The sequence below is a fragment of the Zerene cesonia genome, chromosome 13 (genome assembly GCF_012273895.1).
Source record: "Zerene cesonia ecotype Mississippi chromosome 13, Zerene_cesonia_1.1, whole genome shotgun sequence".
Lineage (NCBI taxonomy): Eukaryota > Metazoa > Arthropoda > Insecta > Lepidoptera > Pieridae > Zerene > Zerene cesonia.
In genome coordinates, this window is record NC_052114.1 from 5,929,198 (window position 1) to 5,955,441 (window position 26,244).

At 31.4% G+C, this 26,244-nt stretch overlaps 1 protein-coding gene across 1 annotated transcript; it reads left to right on the top strand.

The window, feature by feature from the left end:
• Window positions 1–883: 883 nt before the first annotated feature.
• Window positions 884–25,738, top strand: LOC119831295. Its single transcript, XM_038354596.1, has 17 exons — window positions 884–965; window positions 3,626–3,730; window positions 4,206–4,393; window positions 4,895–5,203; window positions 5,561–5,768; window positions 6,944–7,114; window positions 8,136–8,261; window positions 9,347–9,499; window positions 9,573–9,698; window positions 10,042–10,194; window positions 11,439–11,582; window positions 17,935–18,065; window positions 19,262–19,801; window positions 22,927–23,115; window positions 24,386–24,690; window positions 24,795–25,001; window positions 25,147–25,738. Exons 1-17 carry the CDS (start codon window positions 884–886, stop codon window positions 25,718–25,720), a joined length of 3,711 nt encoding a protein of 1,236 aa, XP_038210524.1. The 3' UTR covers window positions 25,721–25,738.
• The last annotated feature ends 506 nt before the right edge of the window (window positions 25,739–26,244 follow it).

Below are 26,244 nucleotides of genomic sequence, written 5' to 3' on the forward strand. Positions count from 1 at the left end.
AGCAAAGAGCATTTTTGAATACCTCAATAACATATATACGAGTTGGCATAAAACTACTACAAAGGCATTTTTCGCAATCAGACTCTCACGAGCTTCAATGCAGTTTAACCTTACCCTCATGAAATACGTGTAGATAGTGCGAACTATATAATGTATGATGTCAGTAAGCTTATAGACAACTAAATAGGTTTATAACATATAAAATGAATCCCCGTTTTGAAGACTTCCAAAAGAAAGAGGACGGGAATTGTTTTGGCCTTGAATTACTTTGGAAATACAAAAAATAAGTGACGGCTACTTTACATCAAAGCCAATTAAAGCCAAGCTTGTATTATATAAGGATGGTATAAGGATTGTATACTATATATTTTATTCCTTGGTCACATTAAAAGTTAAGAACGACTTTACCGATTGTATCGAAACAAATCATCCAGTTTATTCTATAATATAATATACAAAATTACAATGCCTAAGATACAAAATCCATCGTATTAATCTTTTTGTTATCTGGTAATAAATTAAAAACAATGGAAGCAATGTGTATATTGCCCGCAGTTTGTTCTACTTATTTCATTTATTCCTTTGAAACGTGACATGCCATAATTAAGTACCTATATAATGTTTATGAAAATTTTGTACACTTCTTCACAAATCCAAACAGTGATCATATTGTTCAAGCTTAAACTATTTCCAAAAAAAATACTTAAAAGTAAGGTACCATTTACGGGAGCTCCAACAGCTGTGTTTTATTAAATTCCTTGTAGGACTTAATGAGAAAAATACTAAATAAAATACTGCGAAGGTTGAGAGGTCACTTTCATAAAGCCAATTATGAAACCCATCGTAATTTTGAAGGATTTAAAACGCACAATGGTATCTCAAAATGATTTTCAGTGATGGCCCAAATGTAATTTCAACAGAAAGGGAATTTAACATGAATCTGGGCTTATTGAGGCACGAGGGTCGTTAGAATATAGTCATGTGTGATAATCCTTTGTTTACGAAAATTTAATAGAACAAATACAAATTTATTATTATTAAAGTTTATGGAATATTAGGATACTCTTATAACAAGTAGGTACCTTTTCATATAAATATGTCATAATATATATTATATAGGTATATATTGTATTATGTGTTCTAAACCTTGATTTCCTTTCTTATAAAAACCTATATTTGAATGGTATAGTATTTAAATACATTTTTAGAGATAATGAAAAAAAAAAAATTGTTTGATATATACATTAATTTTAATATTCGAATAGAAACATTTATCATAATAACAAGCTTGCCGCCACTCGCGGCTTCGCCTGCATAGTCAAAGAAGATAGACTTCGAGTCTTGCGAGTTTTTGCTGCGTAATTTCCGTAACCGTGGGATTTCTGGGAAAAAGCTATTTTGTGTCTCTTCTCCGATCATTAAGTATATGTTTATCAAAAAATTCTTTAAATTCTTATTCGCTATCAAAACATATAATTAAATTTCATCGACTGTAAACTGAAACGTGTTAAATCCTGAACCTGAGATTTTCTGCGTTCAACAAGTTCATTCGCGTTTAAAGAGCCTCCTTCACTGTTAGTTTATTTTTAATAATAATGTGAAAATTTATATCACCTATAAATTAAATAATAAATAATTATCATGATATACAGACAGTTAAATTTAGTTTTTGAAGAAAGTTTTGAGGAATGTAAGATTCTAGTTCCACAGATGTTCTGTTAATACTTTAACCGTGACATATTAACACTATTTTCCTAGTGAAATGGAAATCTTGCGCTAGGAGTTGCTTGATCTGCCATCACTTGATTGCTCAAAGGAGCATCGGCTTACTAGTCGACCCAAGTTTGCCGTATATACTCCCTGGTCCTCCTACATTGTTTTATCATAGCGGGGCCAGCGCGAACAAATTTGCTTTTCCGATTATTGATTCGGCTACAAGCTCTTCTAATTACCCGTTCGTGTGCATTTTTACTTTCTTTAATATTGTACATGCAAAAAGGTGTTTGCTTGCTTGATCTTCGTTTCACATCACAACGGAACGGTACTATGATATGATTTTTGTATCTGGAGATATTTAGGAGCCTAAAGAGTAACATAAGCTACTCTTTGTCAAGAGGAAACATTTCATTCCCTAGGGAAGATCCATTAAGATGTGCATTTGAATCCACTACATTTAAAATTATAAATTCCGCTAGATGGAGCTTTATTAGAAATGTGACATGTGATAATTGATTTTTTTCTCTCTACGAATACCGGGTAACAGTTAGTAGACTATATAGTCTAAAAAAAATAAGAATTAATTCTTTAAATTATATAATTTAAAGAATTAATTCTTATTTTTTTTATTTAAATTCTCTCTTCCATATCATCATATTCACATTTGCTACGTAAAAATCGAAGGCGTCATTTTTTGTGACGCTTATTTGAAAATAAAAAACAAACAAATATACCTATTTCTCGATCTCTTCAAATAGATAATTACCGGGTAGAATATACCTTACATACTTTCGTAATCAATTTTCCACGTTATTTGATATTTAATTGAAGTTATCGCATTACTTCCTCGCAAAGATAACAATCGATAGATTAGTAGGCAATGACCGTCATAATATATCGGTACAAATGATAAAAAATACATATATTTAGTATTCCTTTATACTTTAACAAGCACTGGCGCATTTATCACAAGTGATTTATTGAAATTATTGATAATATCCAATATCATATCTGTGTACAAGTGGTGTTATTGAGTTGTGTGACGGTGTACATTTTTGTGATGAAAATCTTAAGATTTGGACTCCAAGATGGTTCCAAAAACCTCACTTTTAATATATTTGGCAATATCCCTACAGTTTGTTTATTTAAGTAGTGGTTAGTAAATTGGTCTATCTCAAACAAAAATAACGTCGAACTAAATATGATGTGGGAGTACTCAAATAAATTCATGCCCAACATAATCCTTAGCACAATCCTAAATAAACATTATATAAAGGATTAATTATTAGCTCCAAAAGCCTTCAATACGTTTGATCTCTACGCATAATCGGTTGTCTTATCAATAAATGATACAAAATAATAAACAGTACGAAATAACTTGTTGTACCTACACAAGAACATTTTAAGAATACATAAAAGTTCATAAAAAAAATTAAAACATGTCGTAAGGACTTGGATTATAGATTTAGGTAAAACTCTGAACTATATGGTGAACTGCATATTCGGCTGCTGAGGTACAAATGAAATAAATCGTTAGTCCCGCCTTTATTTATCCTGCATAGTTGGCATATTACTGGGAATAGGAAGATTTTAGAGGATGGATATCATATCATAAATGAAAACAAACTTAAGCATTTAGAAAAAAAATATACAGAGGAATGGTATTTCATATTGTTAAATTATTTTAGCTTAATTAGTTCAGTTAATCAGTTCTAACCACTATGCTATGTATTGATTTTATATATAGATAATATGTTTAATAATTCAATAGAGGCGATTTTTTTAACGAATGCGTTCTCTTGAAAAAACGTCAGTTTTCGTTGTTTTGTTGTTAGAATCTAAAACAAGTTTAAGTATTTATTACAAACGAGGCGTTTATTAATTAAATTGTTAATTTTAATTTTTGTAGGATGCCAAATTGAGGGTATCACTAACTGGTTGATACAAGTCGAAGAAAGTGTTATAGATACTCAAATCGGCGCATTTTTCGATAGAAGTACAAGTAACATTCAAAGTAAGTCTATAAATAATTACTTACCATATTTTTCCTTTGTTACTCAATTATTAAAGCTGTATTACTATTTAATTAACTTTAATTGGTTTTTTTACTATTGTAATCTATTGATCATCACTATAATAATCATACACGTTATATGGGACTTTCCTGTGTATTAAATTTGTTTCTTTTACTAAACTCGATTTAAATTGGCATCACATCTTATAGTTCTGTTCGACTTTCCTATAGGCTCGTATATCCCACTTCCTACTAATATTATATATGGGAGAGTTAGTAAGGATGTGTGTGTGTGTATGCTGCTCTTTCACGCAATAACTGCTGAACCGATTGCAATGAAATTTGGTACGCAGATAGTTGAACAAATGAAGTAATACATAGGCAACTTTTTATCACGATATTCCTGCGGGATACGGACTTACGCGGGTGAAACCGCTAGGCGCAGCTAGTAGTTTAATATATTCATAATACACAGGTATAACCAACGTATTATACCGCGATGGACTCAACCGGGGTCCTTATATTGATGTGGAGCTTCGGGATTCACGTCTTATAGTCAGCACTAATGATAATTTCAAAGAGTATGAGGAATATGAAACCTTGCGTAGTATGGGCGTTACCGTCTCCTTTAGTTGTACTGGATCATCACCATCAGTATCTCTGGTAAGTGTACTTTTTTTAATACTGCATATATCTCGCATACAATCTCTAAAGATAAAAAATGATTATCATATTTAATAATCCTGATTTTTTTAATTGAATGCACAATGATAAACATGCATGCAACGCACAAATAATTGACGGCGAAACTAACTATACTATCTCGGAACCCGTGACCAAAGAGTAAATCCTTAAACTAAGATCTCCCTGTCTGTTTGTGTATCCGTCCGTCCGTCTGTTTGTCTATCGGTCCGACTGTCTATCCGTCGCTCTGTCTGTTTGTCTGTCCGTCCGCCACTAGGGTGTATCTCGTAAACTGTGAGAATTAGACAGTTCAGAGTTGATGTATTTATGTAGTGGCCGCTATAAAAACAAATAAAAAATAGAAGTTAGGCAACGGTTGGAACAACGAAAATATCTGAAGTAATTAAGTAATTATAATTAATATAAGTATATTGCACTAAAAACATAGACATATGTATTTTAACGAAAGGTTTGTTGCAGGTTATGATTATACATATCATTGACACGAATAACAATGCTCCAAGATTCATACCGACGGACAATTACGAATTTTTTGTGATACCGCCCTTGCCACCAGGCTTCACTGTAACGGGATGCGATGACCTAATAACAGCTCGAGACATAGATCTCACAACACAAAGGGTCGACTTTGCGATCGAAGATAATCCATACTTCGAAATATTTTATGATACAACTTCATCAACTCCGAAAGAATTTAACGCGGTTTTGAGAGCGAAAGCGTTGATACGAACAATACCGGAATCTCTTAATTTTACTATTACTGCAACGGTATGTTAACGTGTCGTTGAAGTTTTTATTCTATAATAATATGAAATTATTTTAATCTATCTATATATATAAGAAAGTGGTGTAGATGGTGTTACACTATTTATAGCTCAAGAACAGATGATCCGATTTGGCTGAAAATTTGTGCAGAGGTAGCTTCGAACCGGGGAGAGACATAGAACATAAAAAACAATTTTATCCCGGAAATACCTTGGGAACGGGAACATGCGAGGAAAACAGGTCTATCTTTCCTGCGACTACTACTTTGTTTATATTTTAACAAAGAAATTCTATGTACGCAAGTTCCACTCATTAATAAAAAAAAGTCTAAATTAAACTATATTATTGTATAAACTTCAGGATGTTGATGAGACCGGCGATCCACCGCTAAGCCAAACAGCAACAGTTCGAATCACAGCCAATGAACAATTCCTTTTGCCTGATGAATTAATATTTTCAAGAACATTTTATATCATTCATTACACGTCTGAGCATACGTTAAAAAGCGAAGATAGAATTTATTTAACGCAAGGATATGACGATGAAGTGAAATTTACTTTTGACGGACGTAAGTACATTTTTAGCTGCTGTTTATATTGTAAGTCATACTAACGATTTATTAATAAATCATTCTTCACAATATTTATGAGGGATTCGAGTTGGTTCGGCATGAATCGGGCTAGCTCGTACCGTGGAAGATACCACACTCTCAAAGAGCGTTGCCATGAAATAGTTATATGGGAATGCGGTCCTACCTGCCAATTGTCATGATTGCCTACCATCAGGCTAACAACAAGCTCAGTTGCCCGCTATTACTTAAAAAAATTCAATTCTTTCCTTATTCTTTACTCCTTAAAAGCGGGGAACACATTTGCAGAAGTCCTAATTGTGCAAATGATCATGGGCAGTGGTGATCGCTTCCTATTTGCGAAACACCAGTGGGGCTGCCCGCTGTAACTGTAAAAAAAGACCGAGTTTTTAGCTGCGTTGAATGAATGACCTATTTCGTCATTTTATATTCTCTAGAGTTTGTTCAAAGTTTTAAAAAAAGCACATCAGAAAGTTTTGATGAACGTAATTTCTTTGTTTCTTTCAAGCGCCGTGACGATGTATGCCATGACGAATGAATGTACAATTGTTGCCTACGTAGTCCACATACGAACACTTCTAACCTTAAGCTATTTCATTATCCTTACTAGTATACGTCGCAATGATTTCATGATATGAGTTTCATCATTGTCACGAGAATTTCTTTTGACGAAGCGGGCGAAACCGCGGCAATATCTAATAAATGAATAAAGATCACCCATCACCACATATATAACGCTAATATTATAAATGTGAAAGTTTGTTTTTTTGGATGTTTGTCCGTCAATCACGCTGAAACCATCGAACGTATTTTAATGAAATTAGGTACATAGACAGGGTATGAACTGACTCGGGGATCGGATACTTTTTATCCCGATTAAATGCTCTCTTGGGATAAACCAAGAGTAATATATATTTCAAATAAATTAATTATTATAAAACTAATAGCTGACCCGGCAAACGCTGTTCTGCCTTACACTTAGCATTTAGAGGTATGAAAAATCACGAGAATTATTATATATATAATATATATATAGGGATATTGTTTATTTGGAATAATAGTTCCAGTCTAAACTAACGATGAACTGGTATAACTCCGTCAAACAAAAACACACCGTTGTGACACCATCATTTAATTTTCAATAATTATTTCAGAGCACTCAAACTATTTCAACTTGAAGAACACTGGAAATGAAATAACGTTTGAAGTTAAGTCACAACTGCCGGCAGACATTTTACGAGAGAACCAAATATATCTTATTGTTAGAGGGGATAGAGAACATACAACCGGAACTTCTGCTACTGTTATAATACAGCTTCCAACCGGTAAACATTTTTATACATTTACCTTCCGTACCTTACGTAAAAATACCATAATCTTCCCTCATTCAACACTCGCATTCTAAATGTATTTAATCGCAAACTTATAATTACCTTTGTGTCTATACGTTTTTCCTAGTTACACCTAAAACGAATAACTTTTCTTGATAAGAACAATCATACATATATATATATGATTGTATATGTTAGAGATCTCCTGTTGAATGGTGAAGTAGGCGAACAAAAAAAAATATCTACACAAATACGACAAATGATTGTGGATATGTGGATTTTATGTGATGGTTGATAAGAAACCGGTAGGTTCTTTGAGCTTTGACTTTTGACTAGTCCTTTTCTATAAATAGGTACGCATCTATGTCTAGTAGGACTAGACGAAATACAATTGAATAACAATGTATATTTAAATAATATTTCACACTTTAATGAAAGCCAATCTCAGAACTAAAATATACGCCGTTGACCGTTGTTTGTAACTTCTATTTATATAAAACTAGCTGCGCCCCGCGGTTTCACCCGCGTAAGTCCGTATCCCGTAGGAATATCGGGATAAAAAATAGATGTTGGCCGATTCTCAGACCTACCCAATATGCTTACCAAATTTCAGAGGAATCGGTCAAGCCGTTTCGGAGGAGTATGGCAACGAAAACTGTGACACGAGAATTTTTTATATATAGAAGATGTCACAATTTATACATACAGATGGTAATATAAACTGTAGATAATAATATTTATTTATCTTAAAAATTTCAAGCTTATCCTCGCTATTTATTCTAATATTTCCGTATATATTTATATCAGAACTAAAATATGTATTCATGTTTTTTTTTTATATCTTATCATAACATCGATAACCCAGAACCAACGCTAATTTATTCCAAGTTTACACCTATATTGTTTCATTATCATTTACATCTAGATATTATAAAAATATACAGAATTAAAACGATTGATTAAGGGCATTTCTTTGTAATCTTACAGAGCCATGTATTTCCAATTGATTTTTCAGATACACCAATTGAACAGGATGCGACTTTCGATAAGTTATTGTATATGGGACGTTTAGAAGAAAATGTGGTTACTCACGAGGCTATAACGATACATGAATATAGTGGAGATATATCAGTGTCCGGAGGTATGTTTTGCCGACTTATTTCGTGCTCATATAAATTACTACAAAACAAAATCATTAGCAATGGCTAGTGTTTAATATCATTGCATGGCACTCTAAAGATAAAAATGGTTATGCCAAGGTTATAACTCCTACTGGCTAAAACCTCACGTTGGCTTATTCAGAAGGGTAAGAATTTTAATGATGGCGTCCATAGATCTACGTTAGCGACGCTTACGGTAAACCCCAAGAGCTCTTGCTGCCACTGCCCATGCCGAAACAATAACAAAATCACCAAATGCTGCCATTGACCATAAACATAACAATCTGCCGAAATATTCTATTCGTGTTGCTTACTGAGCGTGTACAATGATGTATACACTTAGCAACTACAAAATCAAGAGCTCATCTGATATTTTAACACACCTGACCTCCTACATGAATATCTGATGTACTAGCTACGACGCATGGGATTCCTGCGCTACCGGTCGCGCTCAGTGGCAGCATTTGGTTGTTTTTTCATTCGTCAAGGATACTTTCCGAGCCCTCATGACCCGGCCAAAAACTGTGCCGTACAGAAAGAAAGGGAACCGTGCCGCCATCACATTTCTAAAGTAACCCAACTCAAAACTTATCCGTTATTCGATAAAAAATAGTTGATTAAGCTTTCTTTTCAAATCTATTGTTATCCTTGTTTTATCATCGCTCTATTTTACCAACTCACGATAAATAAAACAACTTCCTATTTTTCCACTGATCATAATAACCTCTCAAATTTTAAGATAGCAACTTCAGATGTTAATTTCCATTTAAGGTGACCGTTTAACTGATAAGTCAATATTTACTAATCGTTACTGGTAAAACATTACTGGTAAAGCTCCGAAAAAATTGTCCCTTTTTATTAATCATTTAGCCACTCATTTCAGTAAAGAGTTTTATAGCTAAAAGTTATGATTTACTTTTAAACAGGCTATTACAGTAACATAATTTACAAGTACGCAGAAATTTAAGAATGTACAAAAACATATATATCGTAATATATCTCAATTTCGTTAAATATTTATAAATTCCCTAAAACATTGAGTGATGTGTTTCAATTTATCTTTAAGAATATGGAGACTACTTCACCGCATCTATATCCAATGGAGCAGTGTTAGTTCAGATAAAATCCACTATTCCAACTACCAATGTAAACTACATTGCCTTAAAGCTCATCGCATCTCATGCTAGCGCCGTACTTATTTTGGATATTGCCAAGCCAGGTAAGAACATTTTAAAACCATAAAAAATTGTGGTATAAGATTTTCAATATTAACACATTGGCCAATTTTTCAGACACACCAATAGAACCAGATACAGCTTTTGATAAAGTATTGTACATGGGACGTGTAGAACAGAATGTAGTAACTCACGAGGCAATAATGATAAATGAATATAGTGGAGACATAACAGTGTCAGGAGGTATGTTGTACCGACTTTTTCACTTACATAATACAAATACACAAAATTATCGTAATACAAAATATATATAGGCACATATACTTTAAAGTTAAACATGTCTTTCATCGTACTACATAGTAGAAACTCCGAGAACAATAAAATTCAATATCTATAAATAACATTTAATTTACCTATGCCATAGCGCCGAATGATAACATTATATTATATCAATATTACACCTACCTATATATTGCAAATTAACATATAATTAAAAATTAATGATAATCTCACATTAAATTGTTTAAGCATCTGTTAGTCGAGTTTTTTCCAAAAACTTAAGCATATGATTGACTTTCCTATAAAGATTATGCAGACTTCTTCATCGCATCTCTATCAAATGGAGCAGTCACAGTTCAGGCAACAACTACGATTCCAACCACCAATCAAAACTACATCGCCCTAACGCTCGTAGCATCGCGTTCTACAGCTGTACTTATTTTGGATATTATTCAATCTGGTGAGTAGGACAATGCATTTAACAAGACTTTAAAGAAACGAGATAGAAATATGTTTTTACTCGTACACATATTTTTGTCATCTTATTGATTTGATAGAAAATCTCATAGCAACTGAACCTGCTCCTAAAAAATATCCATTAGAATCACTTAAAATGTGAAAGGGAAGACTAAAGAGTGATTGTTATTTATTTATGAGATACACTTGTTTCTTATTGAGTTTATGACCCTTGTGCTAAAACTGACTTTGACTAAAACAGCTTACAGACCGTATTAGAGTGAGTATGAAGAATTAGCTAAAGAATATGCTAACCCAAGCTTTATCAAAACGTAGACGAAAAAAGTTATATTTATTCATAAAGTGCGTAAATTCTCGTCTCGGTATTATTTGATTATCTTATACGTACAAAATAATTTTGTGACAAAATAACCCAAATTACGAAAACAAGATTATGCTTCTTGGAAAAATATATTCTCGCATCGTATTTCTCTGTAAACTGAAACTTTCTTTATCAGGATGCAAATTTCCAAGTATTAATCTCTTAGATTTGTTTATCCAAGCTTTCTCTTCGTATTGTATTAGCCAATCGTATTTAGTTAATTTATTCAACCATACTATTTTTTTAAAGATTTCTATTAAAATGTATTCTCTGAAATGTATCATACATCAGTTAATAATTTTCTATCAGTCTAAATTAGTTCCTACAGTAGGATGTATGTACATACATACTCATATATATGATAATAAATAAACTATTGTAAATCAATTAACTTTTTGACTTTATTAAATATTTTTATTCTGAATTTTTCGAACAAGCTCATCAAAGCTGACACTCGTTTGAAAAATTACATATTTATGCAAAACATACGTTTTAAATAATTATACAGATGACCTAATTTACTTTATCGTTTTAAAACGAGCTAGAATATAAAATTAGCCTGTGCGTTCGTCTTCAAAATTCCAGAGACGCAAGAGATTTGAAAGTTCTTGAAACGTTACGTAAATGGATACATTTCAAGTTTAGGTGCTTTTAAAATCTTTGAATTTGGTCTTGGACACGATTTCAGCATGGTTAATTTTACAACTCAAACATCTCCCAACTTTTTCAAAATTGAAATATACCAAAAACATTTGACCTTTCTTAAAATTTTCTTTATTATATTATTCTCTTTTTTTAATTTAAAAATTACAATGACATCGTCACTGTAATGGTTCCTTAATGAATTTATTTTGTTTTCCATTCAGAGTCCCCTGTTCCGCCATCGGTGTCCTTTAGCTCACCCTCGTATATTGTGCGGACAGACGAAGCTCATACAGGATTAATAGGTCGAGTGGCTGCCACTGCTGACAATGGGGAAGCTGTCACATATTCACTGGAGATACAGAATGGTAAATATTTATTAAAAAATACATAATGAGAAAGGAATGATAAATGTAGCTACAATTAATTAATCTTCTGAATTTAAAAATAATTTGCATTTTCAATTAAAATGCATACTACATATAAGCTCGTATATAATATATTAAAGCTCGTTTTGGTAATTATGTCGACATTTTTGAGGATGAGTCATTTGTTTGGTATGCAAGCATTCTAAGGTATATTTTCAGGTTATGCAATTTCTGTTTTAGTGGAATTCTTTGTATTTATTATAAATATATCAGAAAGCGAAATATTTATAATAATAAAAAACAAACGTGTGAACCATAATAAAAATAATAATAGAACTTGTTATAACTAAAGTTTATCAGACAATTGCCAACATATGCGTGTACGGGCTGATGATGATGATGTGTGTACTGAATGATTTATTAAAAATAGAAAATACAATTTATGTCATATTACGAAAGTGACAAGTTATACTTATTTCATAAGATGCTTTTATGTGGGAGATTTATAGAAAAGTTCAATATATTTATGTATCATTTTTAAATTATTTTATAATTTAATGTCATAGTCACCAATGCAAGACAACTTACGTTGATATTGTCGTGCAATTATTTATCATGCGCTTCATATTCTACTTCAAAATATGGCATTTAATTTATGAAAATTTTAACATTTTGAAATGAGTGAAATACGAGAATACACTTTTTTTATTGATCTATCGCAATGCAAAGCAACACCGCTGCTATTTCATAAAATTGTTATTTTCAGTATATATTTACTGTATTGATTTATAATTTTTTTTTGTGTCAAAAACGTATTTTTTATGCATATGGAAAAAAAATCAAATATCAGTCTGTGACATTGAAATTACTGCTTTGCGGAGCATACGTCCCGGGTAAACTTTAAAATGCTGTATCGATTTTAACGGGACATCAATTGAAGTTCGTAGGCATTTTATTATTGACGTTTTATAGCTTATAATGGATGAAGTCGCGATTATAACTTTGTTTATAATTTAACATAATAAAGCTGAGCGATATATTTTACTATTATTATTTGAGGTTAAAGGTAAACATGTCCCGGATACGTCAATGTATCTAATATGTGAATCTTTATATATTCATGAGTCATAATTAATGGTTATGAGATTAGCGCATATGAAGTTATTTCTGTATCGCAAATTCTTATTACAATATGAGCAATCATTCTCAAAATTGTAAGTGTACATCGAAATTATTTATCGCTGATGCAAATTAAACATAATATATTATCATGACGATTAAACTATGCTAATACTAGCTGCACTCCGCGGTTTCACCCTCGTAAGTCCGTATCCCATAGGAATATCGGGATAAAACGTTGCCTATATGTTATTCCAGTTGTCCAGCTATCTATGTCCAAATTTTATTACAATTGGTTCAGTACTTTTTCGGTGAAAGAGCCACAAACACACACACACATCCTTACAACTTATAACATTAGGATATTCGGATTATAGATTAAGTTTGTGAGATTGTGGCGTTGTAGGCGCTAATTTCTAAAACTAGAACGCTAGAATCTAGATCTCAAAAAATCTTTTACATAACATTATCATAGGCGATAATTTATTTTGTTTTAACCGGGGTCAACCCGAGGACCCAGGATGAGTGGCTAGATTATGATAAAAGTGATTAGCTTTATTTCATCTTATATAATGATAAATGTGGAAAGAGTCCATGTGAATGTGCTGTGTGTTATTTTGAAAACGAAGACATATTAAGTGGTTAATACGGAATGACGCATGTTCATTAGAATTACTATTGTTCCTCTTAAATTAACAAGTTACGCGACAAAACAATATATTTATGTATGCAAGCGCTATTTTGTGTACACACAGACGTCGCTCGTTACAATCCTTTGGTAGTTGGCTCAATTCAACGCCCAAGGGATGAGGAAGTTTCCAATCCTGTAGCAATTAATAGCTGTGCGCAATTCATTCATTTGTTAGAGTGTTCTATTAATAATTTGTAATTGATGTGCCATTGAAGTTCGTGAAATTATGTTTTATCTCTTGAGAAATATGGGTATATGGATAATGTCGTATAATATCGTAACCAATCGAATAAAAGTCTTATTATTATGGGTATTAAGACTACTTTACAGTAGCTCAGTATCAAGTAGCACAGATAACATAATACTATACTAGTAGTAGTAGTTGAGAAGTTCTTGTTATTTAATCCGACTTCTCTTACAATTGTTTGATTTCCAAACTAATATTTCTTGCTTAAATTAAACTCAAGGCCCTGAAAACAGATCTCTAAATTTCCATGTTTTATATAATAAATAAATAAGTCGAAGTTACAGCACTTAAGTGTACATTACACATTCATATTTAATGTATTAAAATAACATGAACATAAAAAATGTTTGAACGTGCTAATATCAGTAACTGCTGATTCAAATAAAAAAAATATTTCTGTCTTAAATCGTCCATTTATTGAAGAAGGCTGTTAAAGGCTATATTATAATATTAAGTTGTTGGTAAAGCCGCGGTAACCAACTAGTTTATTTATAAATATTTAATGCGTTTTCATAAGCTCAAAGCCTGTGTGTGATAAGAAACAATATTGAATATAAAATAATTTTTCAATAAGCTTCCACGGACCCAATAAAATAGCACTAACGTAGCACTTTAAGGCCTTTTCCTTAAAATTTTAATATTTGCTTTGATTTTGTTACAAACGAAATTGGCACTTATTCCCCAAACTTAACAGTCATATCGGATAAATCAATTTGTATACTTTTATCCCTCAAAAATGTATGTTATATTGTTACCTTCATCCATCTTCATACCATAACTTTTTATTTGTTGAATTATATCAGTGATGTCATCGACATTCCTTATCTTGACAGCTGATAAATATTCATTAAACAATTGATAACACAAATAAGATAAATAATTTATGTGTTTAAATTTTAATGTTATATTTATAATGGTAATCCTTACAAATTATACTATCTCTTCTTCTTATAATACTTCTGTGTCTTACAATACTTCATTACAATTTGGGCTACACTCCCGAAAAGAAGATTATCACTCTTACTTGACTCTTATTAGCTCATAAATAGACATTTTTCTCGCTATATATTATAAGAAAATTTACCAATTTTTGTTAAAATGACCCTCATTAACAAAATCCCTAAGTATAATATATATTAATAATTGATATTTTTAAAATCAAAATGTTAAAATCTAAAAGTTTTGTTTTTAAAATTTACATTGTCTATTTTGTCTATCTGTCATCAAGTGAAAATTGATGCTATTCTAGAACATTCAAAATTGCATTGCAACATCTTCATCTATAGGTTAACGTATGCATAAGCAAATTGAACGCTAAGCGGCAAATTCATTCCACGGCAATTTCTACACATGCATCCAGCATCTAAATGCATCATTCGGATGACATATTACATTTCCATTTACATTCGACGTATATTACCTTTTATCGAACAATCTCGACTGAGTTGATCGATTGATAATAGTGTTCAAGGGCTTTATAACAGACATAACTACTGGCCACAGGGCACAGTCAATAAAAATCAATTGAAAGCATTAAATTATTTTTTAAGTAAAACCCTTCTTCGAATGGTAATTGCGAAGTCTAGCGTATATCAAAAAATAAATATTAGACCACTTAAATATACCAAAGGTTAACCTACCTAACTGTCTGATAAAAAAATTGTCAATTATATTTTTTACTTGTCCTTTATTTTAGTTATTATTCTCTATTCGTGTTAAAGTTTAGCACACTTGACACAATACAACCACAAATTCAGTTCAATATCAATAAACCTACATCAACTATTAAAATAGATGTCTCATATGGCCATACAATGATAGCGATGCATACATGAAAGATTGAAAGCTCAACCCAATATTGGTATAAATTATGTATTTTCAAGGAATCTATGACTGTCTTTTTACAGTAAAAAGTTTCATAACTTTATCGGTGAGTTATCTTTTATTTACTGCAATACGTAGTTATCGAAGTTAGAAATAAATTTTATATAATAAATAGTCAGAAATATATTTTATTAATTCTATTTCAAAATGCATTTAATTTTTTTTTTAAACAACCCCTTTATATTAGATTTCATCAATAGCATCATCTGTAGAAAAAACAGATTTTGGGTTATTATAAATGACGTTCCGACTTTTCATACATAAAATATAAAAGCGACAATCAACCTGAAGTACGAGAATGTAACTGCTGTATCATTAATCTCGAAACCTACGCAATGACAACTGTGATCTGCAAACACTTTTAAACTTGCAATATAAATGCTACCCGTCACTTTACTGTTTTTGCAAGATCATAATTTTTAAAATATCACATTACGAATACGCGCTTTCAAGATAATAAGGATTGTAAATTCCTGTACTGATAATCTCTTCATATGTTTATTTTATACTAGACATTACCTATCAGCACCCTCGAATAACAAAGTTCTAACTCCATTTAAGGAAGATAAGCAAGGCAAATGCACACGCGGATCTGATTATAGCATTATATTTAATACCATAAGTAATCTACGTTTATTTTTGGGTAAACACATAAAATAGAATATATGAAGGCTTGGCTCGGCTCATGAAACTTATATCGATAAGTTGTAAAAACAAACGCTAGGAATTCTAAAATGGTAAATTATTCAATACTTCCTGTTTTTGAATACCTTCTGCTAGTGCTTTTTAATTTTATGGCAATTTATTATGCAACTAGCTTTCCTGCTGCGGCTTCGCTTAAGGAAAAGTCGCTTTGCGTAGCTTACGTAGGAGAAGGAGTTTTACTCGCATAGTTCTTAGTTACGACATAAAGAAAAGAGAGACAGGCCCATAGATTTAGGTACTTCATCGACTTATAAGTACATATTAATAGAAAAGGTACCAACTTTTGTATTTATAATGTTGGTAGGATTGCATCATTAAATTTTATTCTCGCTCGTTGTAATTTTTTATTTTTTTTATACACGTATGTCATGTATTCTACAAATTATCGCACGTCGGAATCGTGAATTTAATACATATATCAAAGGCATGATACTCGATTATTATAAAATAAGCACGTCTCATAGTTCAAATGCATTATTGCATGTCAATAACAAGAGATCGAAAGATTTATAAAATGTATAGACTCAATGACATACGATATGATATGAAAGGATTCAAATGCCAGATTTTAGAATAGCATTCCTTGATGCTATTGAGTCACGTTATTTTGACGGAATCAATTTATTATCAAGTGATATCGAAAAAAGCCAATAAGATACATAAAAGGTCGCGTATAGACTTTACTTGTAGCAATGCATATACAGATATCCATAGACTTTTGTTAAAATAAAAACAATTTTAATTAATATTTTAAATTTGCATCATCTTTGTTTACCAGTGATAGCATTTATACACAGTTACGAAATTAAAATGTTGGCAAGTACGATATTACAAAGACATGCGAGTGCAACTTAGTAGTTTTCAGTTATGTTAGATTAAGCTTTTAACTTTTAAATAAGTGCTAAAATTTTGTACCGAGTCTAAGTATTTAAATAATATCACTTTGAAATAGCAACATCAAATTTATTGTGTGTTTATAAGAAATGTCGTAACATATTTTTCTTTTTACTCCGTAGTTATAATAGTAATTAGCTACAGCTATTGATTATTTAACGACAATCGAGAAATTCAAAATCTAATTACTTCGATCGTTTTCGTAAATAAAATATAATCCCTTAACAGATATTACCAATGATATTTTAATAAATCCGTCTGAAAAATTAATTGGCTTGGAATGAAAAAAATAATATAGGTAATTAACGAACGTTTGATAGAGGAAAAAAAATGAAAATATGGATAAACTCGTTTATCCTATTAGGCTTAATAACTTCATTGAAATATAATGATCAAGCAAAAAAGAACGCTTTGTAAAAGAAGCCGAATAATTATATTTTTAACATTTTATTAAGTTTTATACGACGTCTGTTAATTTAGATAAACGGCGCTAACGTTCCATTTGCTTTAATATATTGCTATATTTTAAATGATTTATTTAAATTGTTCATAATTCTATATTTATGGATTTGTTTATATATGAGTTAAGGTATTTCTTTATACATTTTTTTGCATTAGAAGTCTATTATGACTAAATGTTGAAGATTTCTTAAACTTGTCTTATCATACTTCAAGGAATACGGGTGAAAACATCTATTTGAACGAATTATTTAAATGGATTTACGAAGAATTATTGCATGAAAAGTGTGACACAGTAAAGAAAAATTTATACAATGGTTTCTTATGAAATGAAATTGCTTTCTTTTTTTCAGCACATTTACAGGAGCGTCTCTTTATCAATGACAATGGTGAGATCCATTCTTCGGCGCCAGTAGATGTCGGAACCTATTCGTTCCTCGCTGTAGCAACTACAGTCATAACCCGGATTTCTGCTACTGCAATAGTAAGAATTAATTTAATTACAAGTAGAATTAATGTAAATTAAAACTAGCGCAGATTCGCTACGTTTATAAACTTGAAAGCTTTCAAAGGCTACAACGAGCGGTGAACTGATATATCGTGGATTTGATTCCCGATGGAATCGTAAAAGTTTCGGTCTTTGCGAGCTTAGAAGACTGATCACTTACTCGTAAAACATAATACATGTGAAATCTGTTTATCATTTCCCCTATACAGCTTTGCATTTTTCTATCTAAGCTATATATAGCATAAGTATTGATAAATTCATATCTTTAAGAAAATGTATCAAATGCATTTTCAAAAATAAAAACACAATTTGCCAAACGACCCAGACTTAAATACAATAAAAACAGACATGTTGAAAAATCGAGGTAAATCTCATAATATCAAGGCAAGGGAGGGACGAAACAATCCTTAAAAGCGCCTGACGAAATTTATGGACTCTCCATAAGGAAATATGACAAGATATAACCACCCAATTGTATACGGAGGAGGCTATTAAAGTAAAAGCTGTTAAAGTTTTCACAAAAGGTTCACCTGGCAAAGTTTGCTCACATTCTTGAACACTGTTTGTACAAATGTAAGGTGTTTACTTTTAAATAAACTGAAATTGTTCACAAGTAAAAAACGAACCAAAGTGAATTTTGTCGTCTCAAATAATTAGGCGTCATTCACCATGCAAATACATGGGAATTTATGATGCTTTACTAAAAAGGACAATATGTTAAATATTAGAGGGTTTTTATGCAGGTGTAAATTCAATAAAAAAGACTTTCGATTTCGATCCTATATTAAGATTAATATATATTTTATGTAGTGCGCTACATGTTTTAAACCTAATGTTATTTCAGTTTCCTTATTTTTATGAATTTAGACATCCTGAGAGGAATTTGATATGAATATTAACCGAAAAGTTTTTAAATAAAAATTAATTGCCATCGACCGAATGGATATATTTTTAACATTTAACATGTAAGGTTCGTATGGAGACCGAACGGAACCGGAACCCGGCGGACCGCTAGTAATTGACAGATATTTCTTTGTTATTATCTGCTAGATACTCACTTCAATATTAATTGAATCAATCATCTTAAATCTTTTCGAAAACTACGAGGATTTGTAGTTTATTTATTAGTATTTTGTTTTTAATAAAAAACTATAAAAATACATTTGTTTCAGATTCAGTTAACAGTCGAAGCCTCAGTCGTGTGTAACGATACAATAACCTTACCCCCATTGCTAATTATCGAACGTTACGAAGAAGAGCCTCACTCGAACTTGGTGCCCCTCGAAGCGTATCCCAACTGCCAGTATCAACTCGCAAACAAATGGCCAATAGACCAAACATGGATATACGTTGACCAAAATGGTTTACACACCCGTTCCATAGACAGGGAACATGAATCAATTGCCTTTATGCACTTATCGCAAGTTCAAGTTGAATTAAATTTACACTGTGACAACGAACTGAGGAGTAAACGGTCGTTAAGCACAGATGTCGAAAATGACCCCAAATCTTACGACTTCGGACCAAATAATTGGATATTAACTGAGAGTATCCAGTATAATCCGAGGCGATCATTGGTGAACCTTATAGTTCTGGATATCAATGACAATGCTCCAATATTTGTAGGGAAGGAAAATGAGCCGATAACAGTTGGGTATCCTCGGGGAAGTATAGAAGAAGTCATTCTCCCTAGAGCACTCGCTGAATTAAAAGTAAGTTGAGCATTAAATTGCTTTCTTTTCAGACAACTACGTTTTCTAAGTAGGTACAAGAGTCTAACTTATGTAACGACTAGCTGTAATCCTCGGCGTGATTCGTGTGATACCTGGGTAAAAAGTAGCCTAGGTACTAATCCAGAATATATTCTATCTCTATACCTAATTTCATATAGATACGATAAGCTGTTTTCGCGTGAAAGAGTAACACACAGCCATACATCCTTCATACTTACAAACTTTTGCGTTTATAATATTTAGGATCTGTAACTACAAATAAAGCTATCTTATAGTATTTTCAGAAAAAAATGTAAATATCATTCGACCAAAGTTTCAAAAGAATTCTTTCAATCTAAATCTAGATGAGAAAAAAAACCTTGTAATTATCAGGCAAAGTGATCCATGATTAAAACCGAAGACAATGTCACTTTAAATTTAGCATTTGTTATTCAAAGAACGTTCAGAGCCGCTAAAATTGCGATTCAGCTCAGAATCTCTCGCGACCGAAATAAGAAGAAACAAATAAAAACATCTAACCGGAACAATATTCAATGTTACCTCATCTGAATGATGCCTACTGTTCTATTTAATCTTTTACAATCATTTTTATGTATTATGTATGTAAGCCCCTAGATGCAAGTAGCATCTAGGGGCGTTTGCACACGCCACAAACTAGTCCAGTCAATGAACGACATTTCTGTAACTTTAAAGAAAATACGTCTTAAAATAACATACATAGATGCATGTGAATAATACAGCTTTTTCCAAATTGGAAGAGTTAAGGTTTTAAATGTATATGAATCTATGGAAAACAATTTGAAACTATTCTAGAAAAAATATTTTATAAGCCACCATGCTCTAACACTTTTTAGAGCTCGCAAAATTATAGGAAAAAAGACTATGAAGACTAATCCATTTAAAGTGATTCTTGTTAAAAGTTACAGTCAATAGAAAATAAATGAATCTACAGACTTCAGCACTACGACTGCAACTATATATAACGATAAATGGAAAATAAATCATTACGGAATCTCTATAAGAACGATATTTGTATTAAAATTTTAAAGCATCAACATGCAAAAATTAACGCGACGACTGATCATTAACAGCATATTTTTATAAAAAAACAAATGATGACTCATGCCATTGCATTGTAGAAAAAATATTCGTGCTCACGTATTTATCCAATATCCTTATAGTTTTTTATTGATTAGGTCAACACCAATTGTCAATTACACTCTAAAAATATTTTATTGTCGCTTGCTGCATAAGGTTTTAACATATTCACGTACAATGCAAATATTGATACACCTTTTTAGGCAACGTTACCTCACTCTACTCTAACATATTATGAAAAATTATATATCCAACATCGTTTATTATTTATGCTATATACTATATTTACTATATGACATTCATGTGACATTCAAGTATATGTAACCAAACACTCAGATTGTATTTAAATAAAAAAATAAGACATAATGTTCTTCCCATACTCCGAAATTCGGCTGGAGCAATTCTCATGTTATTATGTACACGTATCGGGTAAAGCTGAGAATTCAATTTTTGAACAACATGTTTGGTTGCAAACTATACTGCAAAAAAGTGTACTTTTATTAATATACATTTTAATTCAATGTATAATGTGTAACCACTAACCAAATAATTAATCTAAACACAAAATATAAATTAAATGTACATGAAATCAGTAAATCAGTAGTCTATAAAATTAAGTGACCAAATTCTGTATTTCGTACTTCGTTTAAAAGAAATACATATAAAAGAATAAATAGAATTTAATAAACTATCCAAGCAAATCTAGTCTCTGACAGCAAAACCTCAAGATTGGGGTGGGATTATGAAACTATATTGAGCTTAGCACCTTATTCAATCAGTGAAGGTGACTCGGTCAGTAGGTGAATGCGTTATATGGTCTGAAATACTTTCTAATGTCTATTGTTTATTGCAAATTACAAATTTGGTATACTGTAAAACCAGTAAATAAATTGATTTTTACTCTTAATTGTTACACTAGCTGTTCATACCTAAACCTTTCAGGTAAACATGCCAAGGTCCCAAAAATTACTCATCCAGATTATGTAATTTTGATTAGAGCTTTTAAACAGTTGTCTTGGTTTTATGAGGCGGAAATGTAGATATAACTTTCACACTTTGAGTAATTCATTAATAATCATTTTTGTTTTTGATCATTAAAAGATTAAATAGAGAAAGGGATTACGAATTACAGAGACGATTTAGCTTTAAAGATGACAGTATATGAAGATCGATGAACATATGTGATTGAGCAACAATCAAATCGACTTGAGAAATAACCTTACTTATGGAAAATGTTAAACAAAAATAATAAATTTAACACTCAGTTATTGACAGCATTGACAGACATAACACTATTAATAAGCAAAACCTCACAGAAACCGTCTTTGAACAAATAAATTGGCTTCATCTTAACAATGTCCAAATAAATCTAAATGTAATGTGTAAATAAAGACAGAGTTTTTGTAAAGATTGTCGCTTTTGTAACTTGGACAATGCTAGACAAGTATATAATAATATTGATGCATGTTTAATATCTTATTTGTAAGAAATAATACGTGGATTATACAGCTTGTATACCTCTCCTTTAGCACGGCATTACAAAAACCAAACTCTAATTACCTTACGCTCACACAAACAAAAGTGCTTCCGAATAATGTATCAATAATTTAATGTAAATAAATAATTGTTAATAGAAATTTATATAAAAGCCAATAGTTATGCCGACGACAGGACCCGACATTGTCAGCTGTTTTCGTTTCGCCTGTCTAAGTAGAAAATGGAATTTCAGTAGTGGCCGCGTTTGTTAACGAGACTTTGTATAATTGGATCACAATTATAGAACATTATTAAAAAGAAATATCAATACATTTTTATTGCTTCTTTAAAGATTTAATTCCTAAGAATTTATCTCTTTTTATAATTAATGTCTATTAATTATACATAAAAGTTGCGAAACATCAAACAAAACAAAAGTACTTGCACGAATTTTATTTTCTTCACTATACAATAAAAAATTTTAATTATACACACACATTTCTTCAAATAACCGTTTTCTTTATTACCAGGCAACCGACGCAGACATAGGCGAAAATGCCGAGTTGCGATACTGGAGTTCAGATAACAATATAGCTGTGGCTCCAACAACCGGCTCTGTACACGTACGAAACCTTGCAGCCCTTGGTGACAACACACGTATCGTTGTTAAAGCTACCGATAGAAACGGTAGCGGACTTACTGGCTCTATTGAACTTTCGGTAACTAGCTTGATAATACCATTACTAGCCATTAGTAATTACTAATGTTTATATCGTTAAAAGGAATCCATATCGTATGTTCTACCGTCGTATCTAACGTTTTATATCTTTACAAAAAAATTATTTATGGTATGCAAAATTTGAAACGTGCAGTTTCTATTGCGAGCCCGTTCGTATCGGATTAAATCTACAAAATAAAGTATTATTAATAAAATACCCTACTTTCATGTGCTTCTTGTAATTAGCAATTTATTATTTAAAGAATTTAATTAGCTACTCAAGAGAAGAAAATATTCCACTTGGTTTTTGCTTTGCTTTTACTTTTATCACATCAAAGGTTCTATCCCAATTAATTGTTATAATATTTTCTTATCTTTCTCTTTTCATCAAACGAATGCCGCTATGTTTATTAAAATTTCTGTGTTTTCATGTATTATATGAAGTCTAAGCAAGAAAAATAAGAACGAATTAATAAAAAATAGCGACTGCAGCAAACAAGTCTCACAGGTTTTGACTGGGAGTGTTCGGTGACACTTTTGTTATATCCTGTTTGTTTACTCTTAAAATATGTATTTACTGTTAGGCTTATCAAAAAGCACCAAAAACAAGCGGCACGTACAAATGATACCATCTGTTATTGTCATAGACACAAAACTGTGTTTTTCCACATATTTGTCGGCATTCAAATTAGGAATGGCTCGACATCAGTCGTAAAATTTCCGCGGGTTAAAGAACGAGCTCCTTCTCTCTAACACAGAATTAAATTAAATCATCCGTTAACATGCTACAAGAAAATATTAAACAGTAATCCGTGACTAATACCAAAAGTGGTCAAACGAGACTTTAGACTTAATTCCATACATCTGCGTCGGTAGTTCAATAAATCCACTAAGGATATTAATTTACATAACTCAAAAAAATAACAATTGCTCTAGTATTTAATATTAATTTTAAGCTTAAAACACTTTTAATGAAAGAAGATTTTGATAACCATGTTTATCAAAAAATAATTTAAAATTCATCCGTAAAAGCAACGGTACTCGACCTCAAAATGTAAAGAAGTTGAAATCTTTATTTAAAAATAACTAAAGTACATTGTTTACTGAGGTTTAAGCAGTTGACCTTAACCGTTTACATAATATAGTAATAATATTTATTTACTGCCGTTAAACAACGCCTTTGGCATATATTTGTAGACTGCACATAAGCTTTTGTTCAAAAATATAAATATGTCATTAACAGTTTTTAATATTTATCTTAATTATTACAGGTGAAATTATTAGATACAAATCACATAGCAGTTGTATCTGTTCGGAATGCTTTTGTTAATGATGAGAAGAAAATATTAGATGATTTGAGTTCTGCTGTAGGATATGAAATTAAAGCTCTCAAATCAACTGTTGTATCTGAAAGAACTGAGGGGAGCACTAGATATATTGGTTATGAGCGTATATCGCAAGTGATCAAAGAAACATCGAGAAAACGACGTGAAATTGATGCAACGGGAGCTCTACTCAGTCTTTATATTTATGGTCTAAGGAACAGTCAACTTATTGATGTCACGCAATTAACTAGGCAAGACAAAATAAAACTAATTATTCTGTTCTCGTTGAATTTGCTTCGAAATCATATTTTAGAAATAATCGTATAATATTATTATATAATGTTATAATGATTAAATATGTGTATAATTGCAGAGATCTCAATAACAATAATGTGGTAACGGTCAGCCTAGCGCAAGTATTATCGCTCGAAGATTATCTTGAAGGTCTCCAGATATGTCCTGTACCTGAACGTGAGACAGGCTTGTTGGCGGCCACCATAGTACTCGCCGTCGCACTGTTTATCATCATAGTCGCTATTGCTGTATTGGGTTACCTGAAATGGTAAAGACATTCTTATTTCATAATAACTTATTCTATTTCATTTCACATACAAGCGCATAAAATTCAAATAAATTCATTTAGAATAATAATAATAATAATAACGAGAAAAATATATTGTTTTTTACTCAAATTGTCTTGATTTCAGGAGAAAGATTCCAACTTATGACCACTTTAGCGATCAAAGTAGTTTGGCTTCTCGACATGAGTCTATTGCAGTTGAGAAACCGGATTTTATTAAAATACCGGACGACAATATTCAAGTTGAAAAACCTGATTTTATTACAATACCGGAAGACAATATTCAAGTAGAGAAACCTGATTTTATTACAATATCGCAAAACAATATAGATGAAATGAAACGAACGGAGAGAAGCCTGGAAGAGCTACTTGATACACCCCAAAAAGAAATTAATGAAGTCATTGTGGAACCAGTGCCCGCAGAAGAGAAGGAGTCTCCTAAAATGGTTTCTTATGAACTTCCAAACGACACAATTGTAAATATATCTACGACGAATCCTACAGGTCCCATTGTCATCCAATCTATTGATAAATTAAAAGATAATGTTGATGAATCAGAAGATGATGATGAGTTTGGAGAAAAGCAGCGTGCAAGACGTAAATCCGTAGTAACTTTTAATGAAAACGTGGAAAAAATTATTCATTTAGAAGACCGAACCGATGACGAATCGGAATCCGAAATGGAAGTGTATGAATTTTAACGAGTAGGTGTACTTGTATATTATATTTTTCTATGAATTTTTTTATTTTTATTTATTGAATATTCTTAATATTTGTTACTTTTCTTATTCTTTATCTTTAAATGATTAAAAATACTGGTCATTCAATACACGTTGATTCTGTATAATGGAAGGCAGGTTTAAGGTGGGCGCAATTTTTCGTTATATCTCGTGCAATTTGTTTTGTCTTATTCATCAACATACTTATTACTACTACCATCCGAAGAAACTGTAATTCTGTAAACTGTAAATTTTGCATAAAATATAACTGAACAACTATTAATTTCCAATTGTCATTTGAGGCAAATGTTCCTTGTGTCTTAACATAACGCTTGTATGCTGAATAAAATCTATGAGTATAAAAAATCCTGAGCAACATAAAGTGCTGACTGTAAATTACATAATACCAGTTTTTGCGCCTTTGCATGCGTTAAATTCGGAGTATTTTAATGGATGTTATGAAACATATAAATCTTCCTTTTGAATCACTCCATCTTTGAAAAAAA